Source organism: Puccinia triticina, chromosome 1A (assembly GCF_026914185.1).
Source record: "Puccinia triticina chromosome 1A, complete sequence".
NCBI classification, from domain to species: Eukaryota; Fungi; Basidiomycota; class Pucciniomycetes; order Pucciniales; family Pucciniaceae; genus Puccinia; species Puccinia triticina.
Window position 1 is genome coordinate 2,867,548 of NC_070558.1, and position 27,780 is coordinate 2,895,327.

The 27,780-nt window shown below is 43.6% G+C and overlaps 5 protein-coding genes across 5 annotated transcripts; 1 reads left to right on the top strand and 4 right to left on the bottom strand.

Annotated features, from left to right (window-relative positions):
• Positions 1 to 8,852: 8,852 nt before the first annotated feature.
• PtA15_1A352 (uncharacterized protein) lies at positions 8,853 to 10,132 on the bottom strand (the record flags this gene model as incomplete). The annotated part of the gene is made up of 4 exons (XM_053165371.1): positions 8,853 to 9,239; positions 9,337 to 9,507; positions 9,572 to 9,731; positions 9,870 to 10,132. The coding sequence occupies 4 exons, from the start codon at positions 10,130 to 10,132 to the stop codon at positions 8,853 to 8,855; spliced, it is 981 nt and encodes a 326-aa protein (XP_053016569.1).
• A 1,560-nt stretch (positions 10,133 to 11,692) lies between these two features.
• Positions 11,693 to 12,414, bottom strand: PtA15_1A353 (uncharacterized protein; the record flags this gene model as incomplete). The annotated part of the gene is made up of 6 exons (XM_053165372.1): positions 11,693 to 11,734; positions 11,809 to 11,905; positions 11,989 to 12,066; positions 12,152 to 12,247; positions 12,340 to 12,367; positions 12,408 to 12,414. 6 exons carry the CDS (start codon positions 12,412 to 12,414, stop codon positions 11,693 to 11,695), a joined length of 348 nt encoding a protein of 115 aa, XP_053016570.1.
• Positions 12,415 to 16,637: 4,223 nt separating this feature from the next.
• PtA15_1A354 (uncharacterized protein) lies at positions 16,638 to 22,538 on the bottom strand (the record flags this gene model as incomplete). Its single annotated transcript, XM_053165373.1, has 6 exons — positions 16,638 to 16,753; positions 16,881 to 17,387; positions 17,518 to 17,554; positions 17,668 to 17,826; positions 18,033 to 18,216; positions 22,492 to 22,538. 6 exons carry the CDS (start codon positions 22,536 to 22,538, stop codon positions 16,638 to 16,640), a joined length of 1,050 nt encoding a protein of 349 aa, XP_053016571.1.
• A 197-nt stretch (positions 22,539 to 22,735) lies between these two features.
• PtA15_1A355 (uncharacterized protein) lies at positions 22,736 to 23,914 on the bottom strand (the record flags this gene model as incomplete). Its single annotated transcript, XM_053165374.1, has 3 exons — positions 22,736 to 22,806; positions 23,058 to 23,284; positions 23,391 to 23,914. The coding sequence occupies 3 exons, from the start codon at positions 23,912 to 23,914 to the stop codon at positions 22,736 to 22,738; spliced, it is 822 nt and encodes a 273-aa protein (XP_053016572.1).
• Positions 23,915 to 24,093: 179 nt separating this feature from the next.
• On the top strand, positions 24,094 to 27,662 carry PtA15_1A356 (uncharacterized protein; the record flags this gene model as incomplete). Its single annotated transcript, XM_053165375.1, has 19 exons — positions 24,094 to 24,110; positions 24,190 to 24,220; positions 24,335 to 24,432; positions 24,513 to 24,544; positions 24,630 to 24,714; positions 24,808 to 24,915; positions 25,006 to 25,093; positions 25,174 to 25,262; positions 25,328 to 25,445; positions 25,528 to 25,868; positions 25,964 to 26,115; positions 26,176 to 26,347; positions 26,418 to 26,553; positions 26,621 to 26,727; positions 26,799 to 26,930; positions 26,995 to 27,061; positions 27,130 to 27,258; positions 27,340 to 27,439; positions 27,535 to 27,662. 19 exons carry the CDS (start codon positions 24,094 to 24,096, stop codon positions 27,660 to 27,662), a joined length of 2,130 nt encoding a protein of 709 aa, XP_053016573.1.
• Positions 27,663 to 27,780: the final 118 nt, after the last annotated feature.

Here is a 27,780-nt window from a genome sequence, read left to right on the forward strand (position 1 = left end):
GGAATGGGTTCTTAAGCGTGTCGATGTCGCCAAGCAGTTGCTCCATGAGGGCAGGGCGCTGATCGGTGAGCTTCTCCATAATTGTGACACTGACAAGTTCTTGCATTACATTGACTCCGATGGTTGAGATTTCGGCTAGTGCCGCTTTGACTTTCAGGAGGTATTTGAGTAAGTCATTGTCAAAGGTTATTCGGCTATAGTTGACCCATACTCTGTAGATGCCGTAGATATTTGCCGCGGCATAATTTTCCTTGATACGTTTCCAGATCTTGAAGGGGTCTCTGCCGCAGATGGTCGCAAGACTGTTGAAGATTTCCGGAATGATTTTGGAACTGAAGATAAGCCAGACTTCTAAGATGTGGCTCTTGGTCTTCTCAGTAGCCTCCTCAGGATTTTCAATTTCCTTTTCGCAAATATACCACAGCTTTTTATACTCAAGGTAAGCGTGCATTGTGTGGTGCCAGATGGTATAGTTGTTCCCGTTGAAGGTGGGGATTGTGATGATTTATTTTTTGTCTTTCTTGTTTGCGGCTGAGTTGCTAGACATGTCGTTCGTCCTGCTCTTTGTTGCTGATTGAGTGGTTTGAGGTTAACTCGTCGAGTCGAGACTGTAAATCTGTAAGATTTGTGACAACTAAGAGCATATTTCTTTGTTAGATGACTATTCTGAGAACCATTTACAATGGAATTGATGTTTGATATTGGTTTAGAGAGGCATGAGACTGAATTTACCTAAGAGCAGGACGAAGAAGGTCCTGACTTGGCTGACTGAATGAACTGAGAAAAAGAAGGAAAAGTTATTGATTGATGATGATCAACTGGGAGATTTTGACCAAGGATGATTGATCTGGAGAGATGCAACTGTCTGTCTGGTCGTCAGCTCGACATCATTCTAAGAGCTGCTTGGGTGGATTATTCTCACCTGTCTGGTTGACAAGAATAGCCTAGTCTTTCGTGCAACCATGGTTATCCTGAGCTGGTGAGGGAATTGGTCGATGCCTATTACATTCAAGTATGTGCATCAGACCTTGCTCTATTCTGGGGTTCTATAAGGATAACTGTTGCAACGTACTTAATGAAATTAAGACTGTTTCTGGTGGCTAACGGCAATGAGATTCTGTGGGCAAGTGAGCTGTGTGTTTGCGATGGGATGACTGATTAGCCTGAGGTCTGCTCTGACGGGCAAATGGCAGCTCCTTAAATACTCACAAGTCCATCTTGTGGATTGTCTCGTTTGCCTTGGGCCGTTCGTTGTTCCCGGTGGGTCGCGAGGCTTGGGGCCGTTCACTTGGTGAGCGGTGGCTCGTACCATCTCCATTATCTAGAGAGGGGAGGCTGAGGATTAGTAACATCTCTTGGATGCACAGAATCTGAGACTATACTGCTTACCTTGCTGTGCAAGATAGTTTGTATCTCCCTTGCTACGCTTCGATGAAGGTGCGACGGGTTTGATACTCTGACAATGACCAATGATGACCATTTCTAGTGCTCCTCTGATGAACCCACAGCAAATCTGGCTGTCCCACATGCCGCCAACTGAGACCGCGGCAGGTCCGGGGTTGACTTGTGCACCAAGAGCGTCTTCAGGAACTTCGACAAACTCAGCAAGGACGTTCTTGTTGAAGGAGAGGGTAAATCCAAGCAAGCCGCTTGTCACTTGTGGGTTGCGGCTGGCATGAGGCGAGTAGCCCAGGAACATTTTGAAGGCTACCTTTGACACCACCTCGCCCACCTCGCGAAAGTTGCTGCATCGCGACAGCAAGGACCGCGCTAGGAGATCTATCCGTCTGGTTGATTTGTTGTATCCCCTGTGTAACGTGCCAATCACATGAAAAGAATGAACTTTACACATGAAATCTCTCTTATCTCTGCGCGCAAGAACGCTGAGTTTTCCCAATTTCCCGATTGCCCTATCTATTCCAGAGTTCGCTTGGTTGGTTTCTTAGGGCTCATCACTGCCAGTGGCTCTGCGTTTGTTTCTTTCAGACAATTTGTTTTTGAGTGCTTCTGTCGCCGCTGAGCATCAGGCAGGGCAGGCGCCAAGGAGAATGTCATTGTGGGTGGAGCAGGCTGGGTCCACCTGTTTGCCTGGCTCAGCTTGGCGAGCAGCGCAGGCAACAACAGCGCCAGCTAGGATTCTACACGGCGCATCGCAATGTGAAGCCAATACTTCATCCAAACCCCGATTGGCACGAGTTAGTCAGGGCGAGGATGGTGTGGCGCGCGGGCGGGCAGGGGCCTGGTCGGATCACGCTGTGACTGACGAGAATTTCATGGAGCGGGTGGGGCAGGGTCCACCTGTTTGCCTGGCTCAGCTTGGCGAGCAGCACAGGCAACAACAGCGCCAGCTAGGATTCTACGCGGCGCATCGCAATGTGAAGCCAATACTTCATCCAAACCCCAATTGGCACGAGTTTAGTTGGGGAGAGGATGGTGTGGCGCACGGGTGGGCAGGGGCCTGGTTGGATGACGCTGTGGCTGACAAGTTTAGAAAATGCTTGGTTCACCCAGCCTGCTCTTTGATGGGATGTACGTGTAGGGGTTGAACTCGGCAATGGCTACAGTTGCAGTAGAGGTTGCTTAGAACATGAGGGAGTACGGAAGAATGGCTTCTATGTTGGCAATGGTTGTTAGAAGCCGACGAAGTGATGTTTGGTTTAGCCACATACTCATGGAGTTTGTGAGACGAGGTGGGGAGTGTGTCATGGCAATAGTCGGGATGCACCAGAACTTGAGGCGATGAAGAGCGCGGGATATAAATACGGGGGGTGAGTCAACAGTTTTTGCCTCAGGCAATTCCTCCAGCTGCAATTCCAGTCGCGAGTTGCCTCAACCCCCTCCGCTGTTGCACTTGCGCAGTCTGAGGGGGCTTCATTCGGTGGCCCCCCTTCTGCATAATGCCTTTGCGGCGCGCTGGGGGTCATCCTCCCACTGTTTTTTAACCCTGCTAGACAGGGATGGACAGTGGGCCACGGTGCATCAGCTTGCTGATGTTGGGTGGCTTGGTGGGGGTTACTTTTTGGCAATTTTATCTTTTTTTTGTAGGTATTAGATCTTGTATCATTTGTTTTGTAAAGGGGAAACCCTTGATTTTTTTTTTGTGATTTTTGTCAATTTGTAGGGGAAACCCTTGAAGTTTTGGTTTCATGATTCACAGGCTTTAATATACTTGGATATGCTCAATATTTCAATCAGAATTTGGTTAAAGAAATCTTCTACTTGTGCTAGAGGCTCATTGTGGTCAATGAGTTCCTCTAGTTTTTCTGTCTTATTTTGTTTATTACTTTCTTTTGTTTCTCTGGGTGGTTTCTCAGTGGGTTCCTGCTTGTTTAAGCGTTGGACTTCTTGGCGCACTGTCTTAGGTTTCTGTTTAGGAATACTATTGTTTTCTCGGACTATAAAATGTGATTCTCGACTACTAACATTATTATTATGTTGCTCATTCGCTTGTGGATAGGGCTTTATAGTAGAAGGTTTCACAACAGGTTCTTTAGTATATGAAATAGCAAGTTCTTTAACGGACAATAAGACGGGATCAGGGTGTAGGACATGTTCAGGTATATGGACGGGGTCAGACGGTGCAACAGGCTCAGTGTTATTAAACAAGTTGGAAGACAAGGTGATGGGGTCAGGCTGGTTAGTTTCCTGGTCTACTCCTCAATGGTGTCTTTGACTTCCATTAATACTCAAGCCATTCTGAACGTCTCCTTCCACTTGTTCTCGCCGCTCTTCGGTTTTTGCTCATATGTTTTCGAGTCCGACGCTTTTGGTTTGGAGTGGTCGATATTCAGAATATTGTAAGGTTTTCTTGTTCTTGCTCTCTTTGTTTACCTTTATATCCTTCTTGTTGTTTTTGAGGACTCTGATGTGTTTGCGCTCCGTGTACGGGTTCCAGCCGTCCGAGTGCTTTGTTAAGATTTCCTTCCACGGGAGAAATTTCTGGACAACCCGGAACAAAGAGATCACTTGTTTGAGGTAGGACTTGAGTAAGTCCATTTTGTCGTAATCCTTTGTGTTCAGATAAGCGGCCTTCGTCGCTTTGAAGATCGCTATTGCATCCCCCTGCGCTTTGTTCAGGACTGGGGCCGAGCAATGTCAGTATAGATTTGTCGGCTTGTGTGTTTTTGGAGGGGGTGTTTGCTAACTTTGAGGGGGTTTCTCGGTTATTATGTCGAGCTTGTCCTCCTCACCCTCTTCCTTTTCCTCGGCCTCTTTTGGTGGGGGGAGCGTTTGCAGAGTGGTCTTTACCTGATCTGGTATCGACCATGTTCAAGGATTAGGTGTTAGTTTTGTTTTTATTTATGTTTGCGTTGGTTGACTAAAAGAAATCTAACCTTCGAGCAATCTAAGCGCCGCGGCCTTTGGGTCAAATTGTTTCTCGATGATTCGAGCTGGTAATGTTGCCAGGTGCGGTCTCTTCTTCTCCTGGTATGGGCTGAGGAAGAAGCCAAGTGATAGCAAGGCTGTTTGTTCGCCGTTCTTTGCTGGCTTGTCTGTGGTCGCGGTCTTTGGATCGGCGGATTTCGTTGTATCCAGGTGGTTGTTGGCTGGTTAAGCGGCTGGCACGGGAGCAGACACTAGACTCGCGGTGAAAAAGGAAAAAAAAAAAAAAAACGTAAAATATATGTTTTGTACAGTTTAGTTTTATGTATTTTTATATGTATTTTATTGTTTTTTATCTCTATTGCACAATATGTCAGAAACAAGGAAAAAACTCGTACTTGTTTAGTGGATTTAATTGGTTTTTATGTAAAAACTGAAGTACTGACGGCAAAAATATGGGGATAATTGCTAAAAATAAGGAAAAAACCTCAGAAAAAAATCAGTTTTATCCTTGACAGGTACTTTGGGTAAAAAAACACAATGAGGCCCCCAAATGACAGCTCTGTTTATGAAGCTTAGGGCAAAAAAACCGTCAAAATAAGGATTTTGGGCCCCAGCACTATAACTGTGCTGATGTAAACACTGGTAATTTAAATTACCAAGCTTGTTATGTGGCAAATATGGCCACTACAAAGGTTTGAACTCTCTGTAACAGAGGAAAGATTAATTATGTAATTAATAATATGTAATTATTAACGGACTTACTTCGTGCACTGCAAAAAGCTCTTCGCGCACTGTGCAGTGCGCGAAGTTTGCAAACACTTCGCGCACTGCGCGTGAAGGGCGCAACTTTTTCAAATTATTTTTTGACCAATCAATAGACAAGCTTATTATTGTCCTCTGTGAATTTATTTGGAGTTTTTTGAAGCTTCCTTGTATGCTTAAAAATCCCACCAATAAAAAAAACAAGTACAGCCATTTGGGGACCTGGAATTCATATTCCCACAGGCCAAAAATCCAAATAATTTAGTGAATCATATTAAATATGTATCCAAAAGTTTTAGAACTTTTTGGCCACTTTGTACAAGGACAAGGCTTTCAAAAACCAGTAACTTTTTCTCAAGATATGCCAAAATGCGCCAGTAAGTGGTGAACTTTCCTAATTTGTGAAAGCCTTATTCTTGCACAAAGTGGCCAAAAAAATCTAGAAAGTTCGAATTCATATGTATCATGATTCACTAAATTATTTGGATTTTTTGACTGGTGGGAATATGGATTCCAGGTCCCCAAGTGACTGTACTTGTTTATTTTATTGGTGGAATTTCTAAGCATACAGAGAAGCTTCAAAAAACTCCAAATAAATTCACAGAGGACAAAAATAAGCTTTTCTATTGATTGATCAAAAAATAATTTGAAAAATTTGCGCCCTTCACGCACAGTGCGCAAAGTGTTTGCAAACTTTGCGCACTGCACAGTGCGCAAAGAGCTTTTCGCAGTGCGCAAAGTAAGTCCGATTATTAATTACAGGGAATTAATTTGGCGTAAAAGTAGGTGGTAAGCGCTTAAACTGATTGGCTGCTTGACAGAGGCGGAGGTCTTACGGCAACTGCTTATAAGGATAAATCTTTAAATATGCTAATAAGGGATTTTTGATGATTTAAAGGGTTTAATCCAGTGGATTTTACGTGCTGGGGATGGTTTATAAGGGAAAGGGGCTACAATAGTAGCAGGGGAGAATATTCACGGCAAACTTACAGTTTCTGGGCGGTGAATGGTCCGGGGGATCTTTTCCTGAGGGCCAAATAGGCCTCTATTTATAGAGGGGACTTCAGTGGGCGTAACCACTAAGTCCTTTTCTCCCTATGGGGGTATCCTGAGGTGTAGCCATGAACAGGGCTTAGCTGTGGGCAAATTATTTGTATTGTAATAGACTAATTTCCCTGACTCATGTTTATAGCCAATTTTCATGTGAAAGAGCTTCAGTAGAAGTCTACATAATACTTTCACGGGGTATTTTTACACAACTAATATTACTCATCAATTTACAACAGTTTATTTTTATGTACTTTGTTTGTTTTACTAAATTTTTGTATGTAATACTATTTTTGGGCGCTTTCTGGGGCCAATTCTTATTTATACAATTAGTACATGAAGGAATAGGAATAAGGGGTTACTTTGAGTGGGTGACCCCCCTTAATTTATGATGAGGAATCTAATTCTGCAATAATAATTTAATAATTATTATTATTTACTAAGTTATTGCAGTCTTTTGGATACTTGATGTATCTCTAAGGCTGACAGCACTCAATGGTCAAGGTCTGCCTGGGGGTTCAGACACATGAAGCTGGCTTTAAAAAATGCCTTGAACTACTTTCAGACCCACTAGTTGATACTCCAACAATGCCAAACAATGTCATTCAAGCCATCAAGAATTGCAATCACTTTACAGAAAATCAGACTCTTGTATCTCTCTTGATGCCAATAATAGATTCAATTTCTAGCTTGGAACGTACAGAGACTACTCTTTCTGAAATCTGGAAGGAGCTTCTAATTGCTCACAAGACCATCCAAAAGGTCAATTTCTACTCTTGCTTTGAAGCTTTCAAAAGACACTGTCTTGAAACACTAGAATCACAGAAAGTGGACCACAATGATGTCTATGTGATGTCTATGTTGTGGCCTTTTTTCTTCACCCTAAATACTGCTGTGTTACTGTCTCAAAAAAACATTCCCTTTCAGAGGTCACTCAAATGATCATCCAAATTGCAAAACAATTCAAGCTCACCAAAGGCAAGGCTCTTACTCTACAAGATGCTACCAATCAATATTACAACCGGCTTTATCCTTACAACTCAAAGAATGTTGATAAGCCATTGGATTACTGGATGACAGTTCCTGAAACACCCAAGTCAAATGCTTTAAAAAAGCTATCCATCAGTCTCCTTGAAATTGTTCCTCATGCTGCCGGAGTTGAGGGCCTATTTTCAATGATGAATGTGATTAAAACAAAATCTTGCAATCAAATGTCTACAACCAAGTTGAAGATGATGACTCAACTCAAGCTTCATCTACTTCAAGGTGATTCATTGCTCAACAACAGAAAAAAAATAAAATAAAAAGACAGAAAAGACTCTACATCCAAATACAAAAACATGAATATTTATGACACATTTCTCACCACAACAGAATTGGAAGAATTTGAAAACAGAACAGCTCTAGTTACTGTGCGGGAGAACACTTTCATGGAAACACTGTTTGATTTTGATAAATGGGAAAACCCCACTCCAGAAAATGACAGAATCAACCTTGATCAAATCCAAGAAGACCCTGCTAAAACCAACTGGATCCCAGACAAAATTTGGGCACCTTGAACAATTTTCAATTTGTCTTTATATCTTCTTGTACATATTTTGCTCCTTTTATACATATGGAATCAATATTTGAACCACAATCAAGCCTAAAAAATATTTGGTGGCGCCCGGTGTGCCGGGGCGCCGCCTGCCAAAGGCGCCATGCTCCGCCTAAGGGGAAGGCACCCCTGGGCCCGCACCTGCACCAAACATGGCACCGTCAACCTTTATGTCAGCCCTGGTGGAGATGCCATGGCACACACACCAAAAACCACCCAATTATGTGACATTTTGGCACTGATCAGACTTCAGCGGCTTCTTTGTGCAATTTTAATCCATGAAAGCTGTGCCAAATTCAAGTTTGGAGCTTGCCAGACATTCTGGCACCAATATCATGAAACAGCCACCATTCCCCCTTGAGATATAGGGGCAGAAACACAACAAAAATACACAATTTGGGGATATTTTGAGTATCATCAGACTGTAAATGTGGCATTTTGGGATTTTCATGGCAAAAAGCTGACCCAAATTAGCCTTCCATCATTGGTGATCACATTGGAACCAATATCATGAAATGAATGTCAGCCCTGGTTGAGATATTGTGGCAGACACACCAAAAACTCCCCAATTAGGGTCCATGTTGAGGAGGAATCCTCCCCGGCACATCAGTAGCGGGCGTATCCCAACTTGTCATCTGGGGAGGTCCTCATTGGGAACGATTCATGTGTAACTCATACCATCCCAATGAAGAAAACCTCGCCGGCAAGCGGGGATATCTTTGTGATAGCCCGTTCATGTCGCTGGCAGGCGAGCCGCTTGCTGGCAATGTATTCTTCCACAAGAAGGTACAATATCGTTGTACATACCTCTTTGTTGAGGGATATCACCCCGGGGGAGCGGGTAGACAATGCCACAAGGTGCAGTTGCTTGCCGGCGATGCATTCTTTGTTGAGACCACATCGTAAGTACCTTCTCGCCGTTCTGGCCGAAGGGAATGGCGATGTAGTAGGTTAATGTCTGCTAATGTAACATTTCATTATTTGTAATACTTTCCTCATTGGTAGCTGAAACATAAGGATCAGCATTTTCATTATGCATCTGGCAGGAAAACGGTTTCCTAATTACGTAGTACAAGTGTGGCCATTGTGTGTATTTCAGCGAGAATCAGTTTTTCTATTTTTACTCATCCCACAGGTCCTTCTGTCCCCAGACGTCAGCCACCGCGGCGATGACCATCCAGGCCACCCCTGCTTCTTGCTCGGCCGAACTGTTCTGAGTCAGTTCGAGGGCCGCGTTCGTGATACGGATAACGTGTTTGCAGCTCCGAGCGAGTTCGCGCAGCTTGAAGACATCTTCTGAAGTCAAAACGGCATCCAGTACGGCTAGTAGGCCAATCAACCAAGCCCCATCGGAGGGCGATAGTAGAATGATCTCTTGAGATTCAGGTGCATCTTCAGTATTGCTCTGCAGTTCGGTATCACTGTTGTGTTCGACCATGGTTGCGAGGGCTTTGATCCGTTCTTGTATCCAAGTTTGATAGTGATTCAGTACTGCGATAACAGTCGCCTAAGGTGGGACGGATTAAATAAGGGGAAAGATAGCACAATATCGTCAATATCTGTGGAGGGTTTTGTGTTGAGTTGAGAGCCAGTAAAGAACCTGCCTGTTCCAAGGCTTTCAGGAACAATGGTATGGGAACTCTGGGTGGGTGATCTTTCAGATTCGTCCTCTTGCCCGAAATGAAAATCTTCCAGTTAGATTCGTCATTGTCGGGTGGCGGTCGACGAAAGTCGTCAGCAAGATCCCAATGCCACGGCTCTTGGGCTTGCAGGCTCTGTTGGAGCAAACCAAGATACCATTAATCCAGTGCGATATATTCAAGCTAGCGACCCACTTACTTGACGCATGTTCATAAACCTATCGAGAAATTTCTTTCTCCATGTATCACTTGGACCCGACCGAGAACATTCGACCCGTGCGGGGGGAGGTAGGGAACGGTTGGGTAATTTGTACGGATTCTCTTTTGCAACAACCCTGGGTCTAGCTCTAGCTTCGCGTCTGGAAAGAGCGGGCATGTAGGTATGGTTCCGTCGAGTCCGTAGAAGAAAAGCCAGATGGAAAAGAGAAAACGAAGTCAGTCTTCCCGAGATCTATCGGCCTGCTGTTCCAAGCAAAAGCATCGAAGGAGTCACAAACCGTACAGTAAAAAGATATTCGGCCCCATCGGTAGGCACTCCATCCCAATCAGCCCTCAGCGTATCCGACACCGGCAGGGCCTGAGAGCCCAATCCGCCCCGAGGCGCTTGTCCAGCATCACCATCCACATCGAGATCTGCCCGATCTTCAGGCGAGAACTCGATTGTGTAGCCAATCGGGAAATGTTCCTCTTCAGCTCCGTCTTCATCTTCCTCCTCGTGTTCGTACCCCCATTCGTCGTAATCTTCCTCGACGAGATCCATCGGTTGCTCTTTTGCCCGAGATGTGGCTGGTTTGTAGATGCGTCGTTGGCCATGTCCTTTCAGGGGAATTTATTGAGACGATAGTCTGCCTAGAACAATGGGAGTATATATCAAAAAAAGTGTGGGACACAGCTACACCTAGGGGCTCTAGCTCATATGGTAGAGCGTTCGCTTCGCATGGTTGCGATTGGATCTGCGAGAGGCACAGGGTTCGATTCCCTGGTGCTCCACTTTTTTATACGTTGGTGGACGCTCAGTGGAGGACTTCCCGTCAAGTCTGGGAGCCTCCCAGATCTCAATTTACACACCCATACTCTTAATTTTTGGTAAAAGGGAAAATGTTTTCCTAACCCTACAGCTCATGACTTTCATGCGCACTGATTTTTAATTTAGTACATGTCTTAATTTAGGAGTTATTGGGGCATCTAGAGCTCTCTGAATGCCGACGGGAAGTCCTCCAGTGGATGACTTCCCGTGGTTGTTTAGAGAGCTCTAGATGCCCCTCTAAATCCTAAATTAAGACAGCTATCAAAAACTCAGCCAGTGTACATGAAGTTAATGAACTGTAGGGTTAGGAAAACATTTTCCTTTTTGTCAAGAATTAAGAATTTGGGTTTGTAAATTGAGATCTGGGAGGCTCCCAGACTCGACGGGAAGTCCTCCAGTTAGCTGCGAAATCATGATAGGCTCTACATTTTGGCTGAAGATGGCTTCCAAAATACTTTCGATTAGGACCCTCCATCAAATTCAAGACACCGCAAGATCACGCGCGATGTTCACATTTAATCTATGGATATTTTGAGATATGTATGGACTGTGGGGGCTCGGATTGCAAACTATTACACTTTAGAAAAATATAAGAATTCCGTCATCCCAGCAACTAAGTATATGATCGAAAGAAAAGGATAGAACCAGAACGAGCAAGAGAAATTCGAAAGAGAACACCAATCATTAAAAACCACGCGTCATTGGTTTTTTTGCCTTCGTGTTCCGTTACAAGTGCACGTTGAAACCAGTTTATACTCTTTATTCGAAAAAAGGAGACGGTTTCTATCATGTCTAGTATGGGAAGGCAAACAAACAAACAACATGCGATTTTGTTTGGATCGGGCTCTCGTATCGAATCTTCTCGTCGTCTAGTTTCCTTTTCCGATCTACTATTTTGCTATACGATTGGTCAGGTTACTTTTTCTTATGGTTAAATTTTTCGTCATCGCCCAGAGAAATTGAGATCGCGATAGAGAACGATCAAAATAATAATGTGTGCTTAGTTTTTATGACAGATCTGTTGAATGAAGCAGAGTCTATCGTGCAAAAAATTAAGCAGCTTGCTCATTGGCCGAAATGGTGAGTCGGCGTATCGGAATCTATCAAAAAACGGTGATTTAGCATGATGAAGTAGAAAAATGATGCTGGAGATCTGGGCAGTAGTCGAGTGACAGAAGAGAAGACGGGGCGCTGGTGTCTGTGATCAGTACGACATTGCTCGGGAGCCTCGCCTGAGGGGGAAAAAGAACATCGGATTTGAATTGATCACATTGAATATACATCTTGTAATGATTAGGGAGGAGGCATGTTAGTTTTAGGGTTGTAGAACAAAGTCTAATCATCACAACACCCGACAATGTCAGCCAATCACAGTCAGAAGCACTGGAAATAACACAGGAGCTACGCACGTAATTCCCCCAGGGAAAACTCTTGTTACGGATGTTCAAGTAATCGTAATTGATTCTTTCGGGAAGTTCACCGCCGTTTTCCTCCTTGATGTGCTCACTTGTGAAGAATATCAATAGTTCACGCCAAGCCCATTTAGTTGTTCGGAATTACTGGACACACGGTGGGCGATAAATACTCACAGATGATGTTCGTGTTCCTTAGCCAGATTGTAGGCATTCACAAGGGCCAGAACGATCGACGGAAAAGCAACATAGTAACTGGTGATTGATCGGCGTTGAAGAAAATGATGTCAGTACATCAGCTGATTCGAATACATAGCTCGGTGGACGTTGGGTGACAAACGTGATCTTCCTCCAAAGCTCCGAGGAACCGGCGGCGTGGCTCTTGATAGCCTCTCGTTCTTTCACAAACGCCTCACCGAGTGCATCGCCGCCGGCACTGTTTGATTCATTTTTTTAATAAACACAGCCAAGATCATGAATTGGTCAGCTTATTCATTGGATCGATAGACAGTTTTATCCTGTATCGACGTTGCTAGCTTGAGGTATCGAGACCGATCTATAAAGTCGGAGAGGATGAGACGATGGGACTGGCTTACGTGGCATAGGTTTTGCGCTGAGCGGATCGAGCGAGAAGGGTCCGAAGGCCAGGTCTGAGGGTTTGAAGCATGTTGTTGATGACGGTGATGTTGATGACGAGTGGTGTGGTTGATTCTGGGTGGAGGTGTGGGGCGGTGCGGGTGGCCGAGGGGGAATGGAGAAGAGCGGAGAGACACCTCGACCTGGTATAAACATATGCCTAACACCCGCACTCGATACTAGGCTACACCATCAACCCCCCTGCCCCACTCTCGGCTTGAAACAGCTTGAAACCATGAGACATAAATATACATGTGAGATGCAACAAAATGACCAATATGAATCAGTGCACTTGCTTGATTATATGTCACCCGTAGGCCCTGCTGCTACTTGGAATCTTCAAAAAGGGGTGTATTATCAAACACTGAAACTGGGATCGAATTGTGGTTGGTGTCAATCAAGCATCCATGGCATTTCCAATACGGTTTTCTGAGATAGTGGTGACATTGTGTTGACCACTGATGGGAAGTGAGCTGGATTCAGAGGGCACTTGGGTAGCCTGGGCTGGCACGAAGCAACCCTTGTTCAAAGTGTGAGCCAGAGCCTCCAAAAGAAGGACTTGGGAATGATGTCAACATTTTGGCCTGAGCTTGGGGTGTTTTGGCCGGGAAAACTTTGCCCTCACATTTACCTAACCTTCCTGGAGCAAAACTGTTAGCAAAAAAAAACTTGCAAAAAGGCCCAATTTTTTTTCTATCTTTCTGTGCTAGACCAATCACCAGGGGTTGTATACTTCAACTTCAATAATTTATTGTGATTTCCATTTTCCTGTTTTTGTACTGCCTGAGTAGCTGTATGGATCTGTGGCTGCTCTGGCCCCAGTGCCAATTGAACAAGGTGCCTCCAAGAGAGACTCTCACTCACATCCCAACCTAGCCGGAGAGATGTGCAAGCAGTGATCTCTACCAGCTGGGAAGTGGAAGGGAGTTCGGGCTAAATAGTTAGATAAAGATAGATTTGTGAGACTCTTTGTGAAACCCCACAAGGTTTGGGGGTTTACAGATGGCAAATAAGGCTTGAGGCTAGAATTTAAAGATGGCACTTTCACACATGTTGGCAGGTACCTACCACCCTTCAGCAGGTATCTGTGTGCTCTTACAGGGACCCGTGGGGGGGGGGGGGGGGGGGGTCATGTAGGGTGTTCAAAGTTGCCTTGCATAAAATCATAACACCATAAAATCATAAAATTCTAAGCTGAAGAAAATATGTTCCACCCAAGCACTCAAATTAGAGCAATATTTCTAGAATGGCACATATGAAATCATCACTTGAAAGTTCTATGATTTTATGATTTTATGATTTTATGTATTGAAAATTTTATGATTTCAACTTTGAACACCATAATTGTACTAAAAATCATAGAATTATCTCCACACCAGCCATGGTTACCTGCATGGGCATGCAGATACCTGCTGAAAGGTGCCGGGTACCTGCCAATGGGTGCAATAGTGCCATTTATAGGGTAAATAAAATCCCAGAGCCATCTCCCATAAGATGGTGTGGAAGTACATTTAAGGAAACACAAAGTTTAGAATTCATATTCTAAGCCAGAGTAACCTCATTTCCCTAACACCTGTGTTCTAAGGGGCTAAAACTGTGCCCCATGGCACAGGAGGCTGATAGAGCAAATACCCCTGTGAAGGTCTCTGGCAACAATGGGGAGCTGTATTACTTGTAATGGCAGGGTAACAATAATATAATGTTTTCTCATCATTATCATTGTCTTCATCATTAATTCTACTTGATTATATCATCATTATCAGATCTGTTTTCTTTCATTTCTGTGTAGGAGACTGTGAGATAGAGATGATTCTGAACTGAAAAAGGAGAAGAGGGTGATATCTAAAAATACCCAGTTATTGTATTCTTTCTTGATAAAGGATGCAACAAAGGATGACAGGCTTGGTAATGAAAAAACTAAGGGTAAAAAGGGAAGGAGAGAGCACTCCTCTTGGAAATGGGTCTCCCACAGAACTACTGTAACTGAGACTATCTAGGGTCTAAACTGGAGGAATTTCCATTGTGGTGATCAATTCTGGCACACATGTCAAATTGACCATGGAGCAATCATTGCAGAGTACAGACAACACAGAACAGAGCGGAGTGGTGTGCACAACTGAAGGTGGCAAGGTGTTGGTGTGCGGAGCTCAACAGTGGAACTGTAAAACTGAGCAGGCCAGTGCAGACTGGCTAGCAGAGGTGGTGATTGGGGGAAGCAGTGGCAGCCAAAGCGGGCTATTTCAGTGGGTGTAGCTGGGGCAGAGGTGGCGTGTGGGATCCTGACATCATAGGCTAGACAGGGGCATGGAAGCTAGAGAGAGGATTGTGACAGCGGGAAAAGGCAGGCAGCGAAGACAACAGGGGTGAGTGTGAGAGCAGAGCTTGGCGGATGACATGTGTGTGTGTGCATAGCGCTTGGCAGATGACAAGTGTGTGCGTGTGAATGGAGTTGGCAGATGGCGTGTGTGGGAGGCAGGCGGAGGATATCTTTTAGTTCTCTTTCTTTTCTCTATAAAACCACGGTGGGGGAGGGAGGATTCTGCCTCATAATTCCCACAGACTCTCTTTTTACGGTTTTTACTTTACTTTGCAGACTGTTGTGCTTCTTTTACTTTGTGTATGTTGCAGAGTGGAGTTTTATGTTGCGAACTTGCTTTATGTGTTACAGTTGTGCTTTGCGGAGTTTTATGCTTGCTTTACAGCTGTTTCCTTGCGTTTTTGCGGAGTTTTGTGGTGGAGTTATCTTCTTTATGTGGCGGAGCTTTATTTTACGGTTTACTTTTGTGAAGCTTTATTATTTATGTGCTTTACTTTATTTACCCCGCTCAGAGCCCTACAACATTGGCAGATCTGCGGAGCAGAGTTCTCTGAATCACCCAACTTTCTCCGGGATAATCTTGCAGAGGAGTGGTGTGGACACTTTAGTGAGGGTACCACTCTCTTCCACTACACTGTTTCCTACATGGCTTGATTTACAGGGGTCCGCTAAACCTTGTTGGGGGGTAAAAACACAATCTCAATCAATTTTCACCAGGCAGTAAATCTTAGCCTGTCCCTCTAGATTAAGCAATTTAGCCCATGGGAAGTCCTTGACTATATGCAGAAGCTTATATTTTAGACTTGGGGAGAAATAAATTTCTTTGGATTCAAACTCAAAGGGTGTTTAGTTCTTGTGTCAGCCCATCACACATGTGTCTGAGGAGTCAAGGGCTGACAATTTTGTCACTTGAAGCAAGCCTAAATTCAAGAAAAGTTTTCTGGTTTTGTTTTTATGGATTTGCGTTAATTTCAAGATTGAATTCTGCCTGAAATATCATGAGACTTGCATGAGCCCTCATGTCTCTTTGCAGCTTGTAAACTGTCCAGTACTTGGACAACCCCTCCCTGTGCCTTTGTTGTGTGGTGTAGTGCAGCTGCTGATAACGGTGTAGAGCAGTATTCAGATTGTCTTAGCCTTCTTCCTTCTATATTTTTATTTGATGGGTCACCACGGGAGAGGTTTGACATAGATTTGCAGTTGTATTGTGTGTTGATTATATTGATGAGTGTATGCATGTATGTGTATAAATGGATGTATAAATGTTTCTTTTTCTCTGCTGACTGAGTGGAGGTTTAATAATAATTAAGAAAATGTTGCACTTGGTTGAAATTTTAAACAGTCGGTCAGCGATACATCCAGTGTCCATCTGTACTGATCCTTCTTCATCTTATTATCCCGACATCTTTGTACACCCTAAAGACGTGTTTTTTTGTTCATCGCAATTAAGATATGGACAGTCAGTCAATCCCATTTAAGCGAAACAATAACAAATAAATCGGGTGAACATACACCATTGACTGATTGCTTCGTTGGCCACTAACGTAATGATGGTATGCTACAAATCAAGGAGATTTCGTTGCCCCCCAAAGAATGGTTCAACAAATAAGCAACGGATCAGATTAAAAACCAACAGGAAATTGAAGAACTTTTTGGAGAATTAATGTTCAGGGAAAGAAGGCTTACCGGTGCAATCCTAAAGAAATGGGCTGTTGATCCTTTGTAGCTATACAGGCCAACAATTCAGAAAAAAAAAAAAAACAGTTAGAATGAGATTAGATTCAAGCGCGATCGAGTTGGTTTGATGATTGGCGATAGAATCCAGGTTGATAGATCAAAACTGATGAAAATTTATTAAATGACACATAAGCTCTTACAGGCCAGTAAAGCCTTCGATTTGAACAGTCTTCCATAGACAGTCCACTGGATTCTTGTATAATCTTTTCCCAGGTTGGTTTGACTGGTTGTACATCCTTGTTAATGCAGTGTCTATGGTCACAGAATCAGAAAGTGTTTTGGAAAAGAGGATGTTAATCAAGGGTTTTATATGGGAAGGTGTAGGATGAGATATTGGAGAGCGGAAGATGAGTGAGATGAGGAATGAATGGATGATGACCTGCTGGTTGCATAGCGGTTAAGACACAAAGCCCACTGAACGAGCTGGAAGCGATATAAAGCCAGAACGAGTCGGGTGAGAAGTAAGGAGCTAGATTAGTCTTAGCGTAGTTGTAAGCGGGGAGTTGGACGGAGCTGCCCATGGCGGTCCTCATCATCGCGGCATCAACGCCTCGCATGAGGCCCTTAAAGCCCTCAGCTTTGAATATTTGGTGGAGTCCGTCTATCGCCGATTTGTATGCATGCTGAGTAGGGTGAGGCGAAAGGCTCGGCTTGATCGAATGGTTGACTGTGGGAGCCTTGAAGCTCGCCGTGAGCTTCACTGCCGATTGATCGCGTACTGATGAATATGCCTGTAGACGAGCCTTGACCAGAAACAACGGATTTCCAAGGATCGCGCCGATCACTCCCGATAGTGCACCAGCTGAGACGGATGACCATAGTTGAACCTTTGAGGGATCCTGGCCAGAAAGCGATCCGATCGACCGTCGCAGTGGTTCATAAAAGCCTAAGTATTTGATGTTTGTTTTGGAGGAGGAAGAGATGAGCATGACTTATATCAGATCTCTGAGTCCTTCATGAGCAAAACCGGCGTGTGAATTGATATGTTAGAAAAATCAAAATTAAACCAACTGCACCTAAGCGTGATCCGTTTAAAGCGAACTGGTATGTGTACTGGACCGAGAGAATATATGGTGAGCGAACATGGAAATATATATCAACAGTCCACGGATAGAAATGTATCAGTATGGAGCAACCAGCTCGATCAAAGCGTATGGGGAGCTTACAGCAGCACCCAGACCTTTCTGACATGCCCGGAGCCCTTCCGTCTTGGCCGTTTTCCTCAAGACATCGAGTGTGTTGGTATACGCTTTTGGACTGCCCTTCGATCTCAATTCCCCGTCAAGTTGTAATCGAGTCTTGGCTACTTCCATGGGATTCGTAAACTGAGATGACAAGCCAATCGAAGAATAAGAAGAAAAACATGATCAGAGGGAGAAAATCAAGCGTCGTCATGTCTACACGTAGGATATCATTACTGATCGGAGCCTTCTTTTTTGTAGTTGAGAATGCGAATGGCAAAACAGTTAAAGGAAACGACTGATGGAGGATACTGCGTGTAGCAAAAGACAGGGGAAATGAGTGACTGAACTGTTACGGCCACGCAAGCTCCGAGAGCTCCAGAGACGAAACCTTCGACGGTCGACAGCTTATGAGGCGAGCTTGAGGACATGGCTTGGTTGGAAGGATTGTTCGGGGGAGGTTCGCTTGAGACTGTAAGGCTATGGTATGTAGCTGGCGTTATCGTTGGGGCTCGTTGGGTCGTTGCAGGGCGACTGGGATTGAGGAAGAAGCCAAACAAGCGGAGGGAGGTGGACAAACATCACAAGCTTCATCATCATCGGGCTAGTCGATCTCTCGGCGATCTTCTCACCCAACAAGCCCATCAGCAACAGCACCTCGATGATATCCGAGAGTGTATCAATATGCACTTTATTTTTAATTGATCATCGTCGATACCCTTGCCGTCTGCCCCAATGCTTAGGGTCCAAAAACATATTTCAACTTTGTATTGTAGTCTCAAAAGCACATTCTTATCATCGCCAGAGGGCGTCACTTTGCTCATGGGGGTCAGCCTCCAAGGCCGCCGCCGTTCCTAGTACTACTCCCCGACAGATAAACGGGACATGCCATGACTTGAGCGCACGGAATCCTTCGCAGACATCACTACAAAGCCAAGCTAGCGCTTGAAACAACGGCCTTTCTCCCCCTGGGCCGAACGGCTGCAGCGTTGCGCCGACCGAGGACGCTCCGTTCGGGAGGCTTTGATTGATTGAGAGCTAGAGTAAGCCGAGAGAGTTGCTGCAGGATATAACCCCAGGAGCCTAGCAAGGGCATTTTTATCTTCACAAGACATGCGGCCCAGATGGCTGTTCATTGGAACAAGGAGCTGATGATTCCAGTTCGTTTGTACGTCTCAGAAGAGCAAATGGTCACTTCAAGGGTTAACCTAGAGCTACCAGAACCACAATGTACCACAATCCCCCGCAGTTTGCAGCGAAATACAACATCCACCACAAAAATATGTATTTACGTAGATAATACCATTTCTAAGGGAATTGTCGTTTGATGCGAAAACAAACACACTTAACGGTATGCAACAGTAGTTTGGACAAGCCGGTCTGAGCAGTGGGTTTTGTCGAGCCGATCTTGCAGTCTGGACGTGAAGCCCAGCTCCGGTCGGACAGAACCTGCCTGCAATCTGAAGGCCGGATTTGCCATCTCAAGTTTGTCGGTTTTTGTAAGAAAATATTGCATCTGGATTCGGAAAAGGTATAGATAAATCAGGGGTAAGTGGCAGATCAAGTGCTACTCCAATGCCATGAGTACATGCAAATCAATCTGAACATTTTGAAATTTGAAGTGAGGGGACTGTTGATCAACACACTTTTCTCTTTCTGCACTTTGTCGTATCATAAACCTATTTTGAGGTTTCTTTGAGAATCCTAACAATGATATGAGGATTGGGTGAAGAGAAAGAAGACAAAGAAAATTAAAAAAACAATCAGAAAGAGAGAATTGGTGGCACCAGCTATGCAGTGACAAAGGGGAAGGGCATGGCCAAATGCATGCATGTATGTGTGTATATACACACCCAGTGAAAATGAGAATTGAGATTGGTAATGAAGAACCAAGAGGATTCATCCTAGAATTTCAAAAAAATTATACTGCAGTTAAAAACTTGTGCCATTAATTTTTCTTCACTTCTTTTCCCAGACTTGGTATCAGATGTGATACTGAACAACCCAAAATGAGAAATACAATTTTCTCAATCCATCCTGTCATCCCAGGTTCTTCTTTCATTTCTTTCAGAATTCTTCGTGAATAGTTTGATTTAATATCTGTGATATCTGAATGATGACTGGGTTGATTTTGAGCATGGAGGATGTCACTGATGAACTGAATTTTCTTTTCAAGAGATTGTAGATCAATCTCTTTTGGTTTGAAATTGGTTACAATTGGCTTATAAAAATAGTTCATGAAATGAAGAATTGCATGACCAGTTATTAATTTGGATCTTTTTTTGGGAAGGTATTTTGCAGTTGGATGGGGTGGGTTCAAGATAACTTGGATGGCATTGTTTACTAAAGAAGATATATTGTTATCCTGTGATTCCTGCTTGTTATCCACTAACTTCCTATAAAGAGCTTCCAAATCCTTGAGAAAATCCTTATGAAAGAATTTCCTAAGCTGATCAGATTTTGAAATTTTATTGATGGCGTGAATGAAGTCATAGACAGCCTGCTTCTGATTTTCATAAGGAAGTTCTGGATTAATTCATTGGAAAGTGATTGATATTCATCACCCAAAAAATATGAGGAAAGAATATTCAAAAGTAAGTTCTTACTTTTTGAAAGAAAGGAGAATTTACACTCAGTGCATTCAAAAACCAAACATACCTATGATAGCTCTGTGGAGGAATCGCACTGACATGTTAGTTGTTAAAAACTCTAGTGTAGGGATAAAACAAATTTCATCTGTTTTAGACTGCTTCCATCCAATGTAGCACTGGACCACTGAAGAAAGACTTTTAGCTTGTGAAGTGCGGATATCTTCAATGAATTTTGGTGGCATCAATTTGTGATTGATGATATAATCATGCAGCAGAAACCAGGTTTCTACCATTTCCAATTTGAACTGGGCTGTTAGTTGTTCTGGGCTGTTATACAAATAAACCTTGAATTTATTTGAAAAAAATCTCCAATTGACTTGAACCCATGGGGCTAATATAAGATCATGTTTTATTTTGGAAAGTAGCACATTTGGCAATTGAATATATTCACCTTTAGCTTCAGCTTTCTTGAAAGTCCCATTGTGATGCCTCTTTTTTCCGGTCATATTCCCCACAATTCTTTTTCCTATTGAAATTTCTTCATTCTTATGGTACTTTTTGGTTTTTGAAAGAAGAACTGAATTTGCCATTTGTAAATTTTGAGTCTGGATTTCCTTTCCCAAATTTTTTCCAGAATTTTGAGCTTTTGGTTCTGGAACCAGAATTTTACTGCTGTGCATTGTTTGGCCTTCTGAGCAGCGTGAGACAGAGAGAGCCTCAACTGAACCTCCATACAGCTCATATATTCTAGCTTGAGTCAGTTTTTTAAAAATCTCATCCAAATCAAGAGCAAGATCCTGACCACTAAAAGATCGAGGTCCAAATTTAACTTTAAGTTGAATTTGAACTCGAGCCCCAACAACACCTTGGGTTTGAGGTTTACATTGAACTGGTGGTTGATATTGGGCTTGAACCTTTAGTGATTTGATCCGCTTGGCAATCTGCCTTCCATCTCTTTGCATCAATTCAAGTTCCTCTGCAAAAAAAGAACAAATTTCAGCATAATGCTGTAATCAAGTGACTGGATTCTAGAAAAATCTTGTGCAGTGACAAATGTACCTTTGTTTTGCAGAATGGTGGATCTCAATCTTGCAAGATCATCAGGTTTTGGTTCCTTTAAGTTACTATTTCCTCTAAAAATAGACTGTACATCTTGGCCAGTATGTCTCTGACTGATTGATCCTTCCACAGGACAAGCTACCAAGTAAGAAGAAGGATAGAGTTGATTCAAGCATGGAAAAGATGTGAAATAGACAGAAAAGGAAAGAAGTACATACTAATAGGCCTGCTTACTATTGATTCAACTGGGCTACTCAGTGCCAATTGAGTGAATCTTAAGGTATACAGAGCAAGGAAAATGAGCATCTGCAAAGAGCTCATTATATTGGTCAAGGTTGAAATACTTGCGCTAGGTGTGAGATTGTAATTTTTAACCCTATGGAAAAGATGAATATTTTCACAGAAAAATTTATGGTATGTCTCTACCAGGTAGGGTTTTAATGAGTGCGGACACCAAATATGAATGTGAGAAGTTTCTTGTTCTGAAAGACTGGTCAAACAGTGTTTATGAAGACCAAACATCAGCAACAAAAACCTTGCTTGTCTGAGCGGGAGTCGTGAAACATTGTGTATGAACACCAAACATCAGTTGTAAAAAAGCATGGGCCCATGGGTTTAGAGCAAGTGGTGAGATCTTGCGAGGAATCTCCCTCAATTGAAATGGGGGTTTACTTGCTGCTGATTGTGAAATGTGCAGTCAAACCTCATTTGATTGGCCTTCACATATTCTCAGAGAATGGTTTGGTTTAGTGGGAAGCTCTGCTTTGCAAGCACACCAAAAGTGATGGGGGTGGCTTCAGGTATCCTGGTGGTGTCCAACATAGCCAGCAATTATTAAAAGTCTTGCAACACCTACATCATAAGTTTTGTTTGCAATGAAAATTATGGGGTTTCAAAGTTTGCCAGGTGCAGCTTGTGCACTTTTGCAAGTTGGCATTCAAGCCAGATCTTGAACATGGAGTTGCAAAAGTGCATGCAAGCCAGTACTTTGCCCCGCAAACCTTCTTGAATGTTTCTCTGAAAGTTGGTGCTCAAGAAAAGCCTTGAACACCAACTTGCAAAAGTGCATGCAAGTTGGACCTGGCTAACTTTGAATTTATTAGTCCAAGTTCAAACAGGCTGAAAATTGAAGAAAGTCAATAGACCAGTAACACCTCACACTGTCGAGTGGTTTTCGCGCTTGAGCTGAATGTCTTTGGCATTCATCGTGAAAGCTCTTTCGTCATGTCCGGTGAGAACAAGACCTAACTCAGTTTTCCCCGTTCGCGTATTGAATGGTTTACATGATTGAAAAGAATGGTCTGGCTTTTTTCTATTAGAGTACTATGAGCCGGTCAACCAGAGGGTTGCACTTAGGGTTTGGGGAGTAGGGCGGGATATGTAGCAGACGTGAAATCTAGTCATCAACCTAAATTTCTCCCAACTTTCCATCCTCGTTTTCGTAGTAGTCTAACAATCGGTGGGGTCATCCAAGCTACAACAATGCGAATTCAGCCCAGCCATTTGAAAATTCACACATTTTATTGATGATTGAATTTGTGGTCAAATTTTAGAAGTGTGGAATGCGATTTTTTTTTAATTATGTGGTATGTGACCCGTATTAATTCCGATGAATGTACGTGAGGGATTGAAACGCGCATGTTTGATTTAGCAATGAAGCATGAGGTCAAGGGAAGCCGATAAAAGTCAAGAAAAAAATGGCTAGAAATGAGCGAAAACACGTACCGGTAAGTCCGATGCGAAATGGTAAGAGGATTGTCTTATGAATCGTATAAGCCACCACAGCAGTAGTCCATAGCATATTATTCTCCGTTTCAGCGCCTTGGGGGACGGGTGTAGTTGAAGGCAAGGGCGTAGAATGGGCTCGTTTCCAGTTCAATTGTTCGAGTAACCAGTCTTCCGCTTTCCTCACGTGTTCGGCGCCAACTAGGTAGATCGTTACAAATGACAACCTGAGATTATTTTTGCACCATAGTTGGATCAATTTTTTTATCATTCCTTACAAGAAGCAGACAGTTCTTGTGTTTTGTTTTGATTTGATGTGAGTGGGTTACTCACCCAAAGTCGACTCCACCGAGTACACCGTAAACAACCAGAGCAGCACTTCCATAGAGCTTCGTCAGTTGTCTGAGTTTGCCAAATAAACCAACGGGGGAGGATTGTTCTTCGTGGCTGAAGTTTGATGATTTTTGGTCTTGTTGATGAGAATGATCCTGATCAGTAAATTTACTGAAAAAACTTCTTAGGGAATAGTGGGAAGGTGCTGTTTTTGGATAATGATCGACTGAGGAATGTGTTGGGCTTGATGAAGCAGATGGTGCAGGTGATGAGGGTGATATAGGCTTGGAAAGCTTGCTCATTCGAAAGTAACGGATCGGCCGGAGGTTCGAGGGCGAACAAGGTGAACCCACTTGGTTTTCCGCTCCATCAATACGGCCTATCGTTTCCCATTTGTTGAATCGTCGGGAGCCGGCCGATGGGCTATTCGAGTATAAACGCGCGAGTGGCTTGGTGATATGCCATTCGACTCTTCCGGTCCTGATCATCCGTCGTGCGTGTATTGGTATTCCGTGGGTGTTCATGGTAGGTTGAAAGTGAAGAGTGTGGTTGACAAATGTGAACTTGCGCTGCGAGGGTTGACCGTGACTTTCACCGCCACACCGCAGCACTTTCCGCCCTCAACAGCGAAGGAAGCACGGAGCAGACTCAAAGTCTCGAGCCCAAGGACATCCGACCAACCTCGACCTGCTACATACATTTGATGGCCCATCCAATCACGCAAGTCATACCATAAGACAATGGTCTACTGATATCTTGACTGATACCTTATCTTTTTTAACCACCCTGAAATAAACAGAATCGCCACTTGTTCCCTAAACCAATGGGCTGTCAGTATATCATATCTGTGATCACCATCCAGAACAAGTTATACAAGACAACAACGAGGTGGAACCACAAGATGACTAAACAATCTCTTTGCAACATTTTTATATTTTTTACAGCTCGACTTTGATGGCAATCACCAGAGGATTTTACAATCGATCAAGTTGGCCAAAGAAGCCCGCGCCTCCATCAGAGTTGGGCCCGAACTTGAGATCTGGTCAGTACATTACTCTCTTGACCTAATCGCCCTCAAAAATCTAATCTCTTGACGTATGGTTGTGTTTCTCTTTTTCGTAGTGGGTATGGTTGTTTTGACCATTTTCTAGAAGGTAAGGAGAATGTAGATTTCCTAACAATTCAAAATGATGAATCGCGATTGATCTTTGTTTTTTTCGTTGACGGAATACTCCATAGCGGACACGGTCACGCATTGTTGGGAGGTTTTGGCAAAGCTGCTGGCATCACCAGAAACCTTAGACATACTATGCGATGTTGGAATGTTGAGTATAATGATTTTATTTTTCATCCTCGTCTAGAGGCGGCTGATTGATTCTGGATGATGTCCTCCTTTGACTTGGACCCTGATCATTAGGCCAGTAATCCACAGGGGGGTACTTTACAATTGCCGAGTGTTGTTTTACAACACCAAAATCATCTTAGTCAGGCCTAAAATGTGGATGGCCAATGACGGAAACTACAGGTTTGATACTTACATCTCTCGCTTTTTGACACAACAGCGATCATATTGATGATTCTATATTGGACGGACTTTCTCGTTTAACTTTATTAGGGAGCTGAGGTACTTTAGCTCTTGGAGGCAAGATAGAAAGATTGAACAACTCTTACTACCTAGAGAGCTTCGATTGGTTACTGCCCAAGTAAGTCTCGTAAAGACCTCATTTTATTCGTTTCAGAAGTTATCCTTCCAGTGACGCAAGTTTGCCGGTTCAAACATCAGACCTCAGTGCCCATTGGACTCGCCATCGTCATGACAGACGATACTTCGATAGGGATAGAGACTTGTGAAGAGCTCTTCACACCCAATTCGTCAGTAAATATCTAATGGATCTTACCAACCAGCTTTCAATAGCTGAGAATTTGATTCAATTCAGCCCTCACATACAGTTGAGCTTAGAAGGAGTGGAAATCTTTTTGAACTCTTCTGCCTCGCATCATGAACTGCGAAAGCTACACACCAGGATTGAATTGATTGAGGAAGCCACTGAGAAGGTTTGATTTGCATTGTTTGCTGCCCTTTCGTTCTGATTGGTACTGAACTTGATATTGAAATGGAAATATATGCATCTCACAGGCAGGTGGTGTCTATGTCTATGCCAATCAACAAGGCTGCGATGGCGATAGAATATACTACGATGGTTGCTCGTTAATATCTCTTAACGGGAAATTGATATGCCAAGGCTCCCAGTTCTCTTTGCAAGATGTCGAGGTGATCACAACAACCGTCGATCTCGAGACCGTTCGCACCCATCGGGTTGGAAGAAATAGTCGAAATCAACAGGCCGCGTCGAACAGTCCTACCGCCAGTGGTTATGAGCGTGTTTATGTCGCGGCTGATCTCACGAGATTCCCGGCACCCGTTGCAGTCGGCCAGCCCATTCCTGCTACTTATCATACACCAGAAGAAGAAATCGCGTGAGCTGCAAGCCGATCCTCTTGATCACAGAGTAACGTAGGATTGTAGGATTCAGGCTGACAGCTTTGTTGAACGGTTCTGTTTTTCTTTGTAGACTTGGACCTGCCTGTTGGCTCTGGGATTATTTGAGGCGCAGTGGAATGAAAGGATACTTCGTTCCCCTAAGTGGCGGTATCGATAGTTGCGCGACCGCTACCATTGTCTATTCAATGTGTACATTGGTTGCAAAAGAAGCTCGACTAGGCAGTAAGCATGAACCCTTTCTGTCGACATCACTGAATCCGGTTGTTAATTATTCCACAATAGACCAACAGGTCATTGATGATGCTGTCCGAATCACCGGCGAAAAAAACGACTATGTCCCACTCGATGCACGCGAGTTCTGCAACAAAATCTTTCACACCTGCTACATGGGGACTGAGAATTCGAGCCCAGAAACTCGCAAACGAGCCAAGGATCTTGCTGAGGCAATTGGATCGTAAAGTACCAACTTCTCAACTTAGACTCGGATCACGAGCTGACTGCATTTTTTCTTTCGAAATAATCAGATATCACACTGATCTCAATATGGACGCAGTTGTTACTTCAATCCGGACCTTATTCGCTGTGACGACCGGTAAAACCCCCCTGTTCAAGATACACGGCGGGACTCAAACTGAGAATTTAGCACTTCAGAACATCCAAGTCAGTCCCACCCTTACGATATCAAGAGCTGAACGATGAAGCCCATATTGATTTTACGTTCGTATAGGCACGATTGAGGATGCTGCTGAGCTACATGTTTGCACAGCTGTCGCCATGGGTCAGGGGCTTCAATGGTGGTCTCCTGGTCTTGGGCAGTGCGAATGTGGACGAAAGGTCAATCATTTTCCACTTCTATTGTGCAAACGTTTTCTTAGTTTTCATATCAATTTCTTACTATTCTACAGTTTACGAGGCTATATGACGAAATATGATTGTTCGAGCGCAGACATTAACCCGATTGGCGGAATCAGCAAGACTGACCTGAAGCGATTCATTGCCTACGCCCAAACCAAGTTTGATCTGCCAATACTAGAGCAGTAGGTCTCAACTTGTGTTGTTGTTCATTTGGCGAAACAGCTTACTGAAAGCTCTATGCGGCAGTTTCTTAACTGCTGTTCCAACGGCGGAATTGGAGCCAATCACGAGCGACTATGTGCAAGCAGATGAAGTAAGTTCCAAAACCAATATACTGAACCCAATGTTATAATTGAACAATGTATGAATCCCTTTTCCCAGGTCGACATGGGTATGACGTATGATGAATTGTCGATTTTTGGTCGGCTGAGAAAGGTAGAGAAGTGTGGGCCGTACAGCATGTTCAGGCGGCTGGTACAAGATTGGAGCTCGTTCTTGAGCCCTATCGAGGTGAGTTTACTTTTCACATTGATCGTGTGGTGTTGAGATGGTTTGGAATACTGATCCACAGTCCTCTCCTTAAAAAAACAGATCGCTGGAAAAGTGAAGCATTTCTTCTTTGAGTATGCAAAAAATCGACACAAAATGACCACCCTTACTCCAAGCTATCATGCTGAAACTTACTCACCTGGTCAATCTCACACCCTTTGTATTTTTAAAACGCTAGAGTCCACCCTGGTGTATCAAGCTGACTTCGTGTTTCTTCCTGATTTTACGGCCTCAAAGACGATAACCGATTTGATTTGAGACCGTTCCTCTATCCTGTGAAATTTGGCTGGCAATTCCGGAAAATTGATCAAGACGCTGAGGCGATGCCAGACGAAAGCTTGAAGCTGAAAGCCAAAGTTGAATGACTTGATAATCTATCATTCGTATCTTCCGCGTGAGTGATGGCTCTCTTATTTCTCTGGATTCGGGATGACACTACTTGATTGCTTTAAACTGAAATTATGAATTATCATGCGTATCATC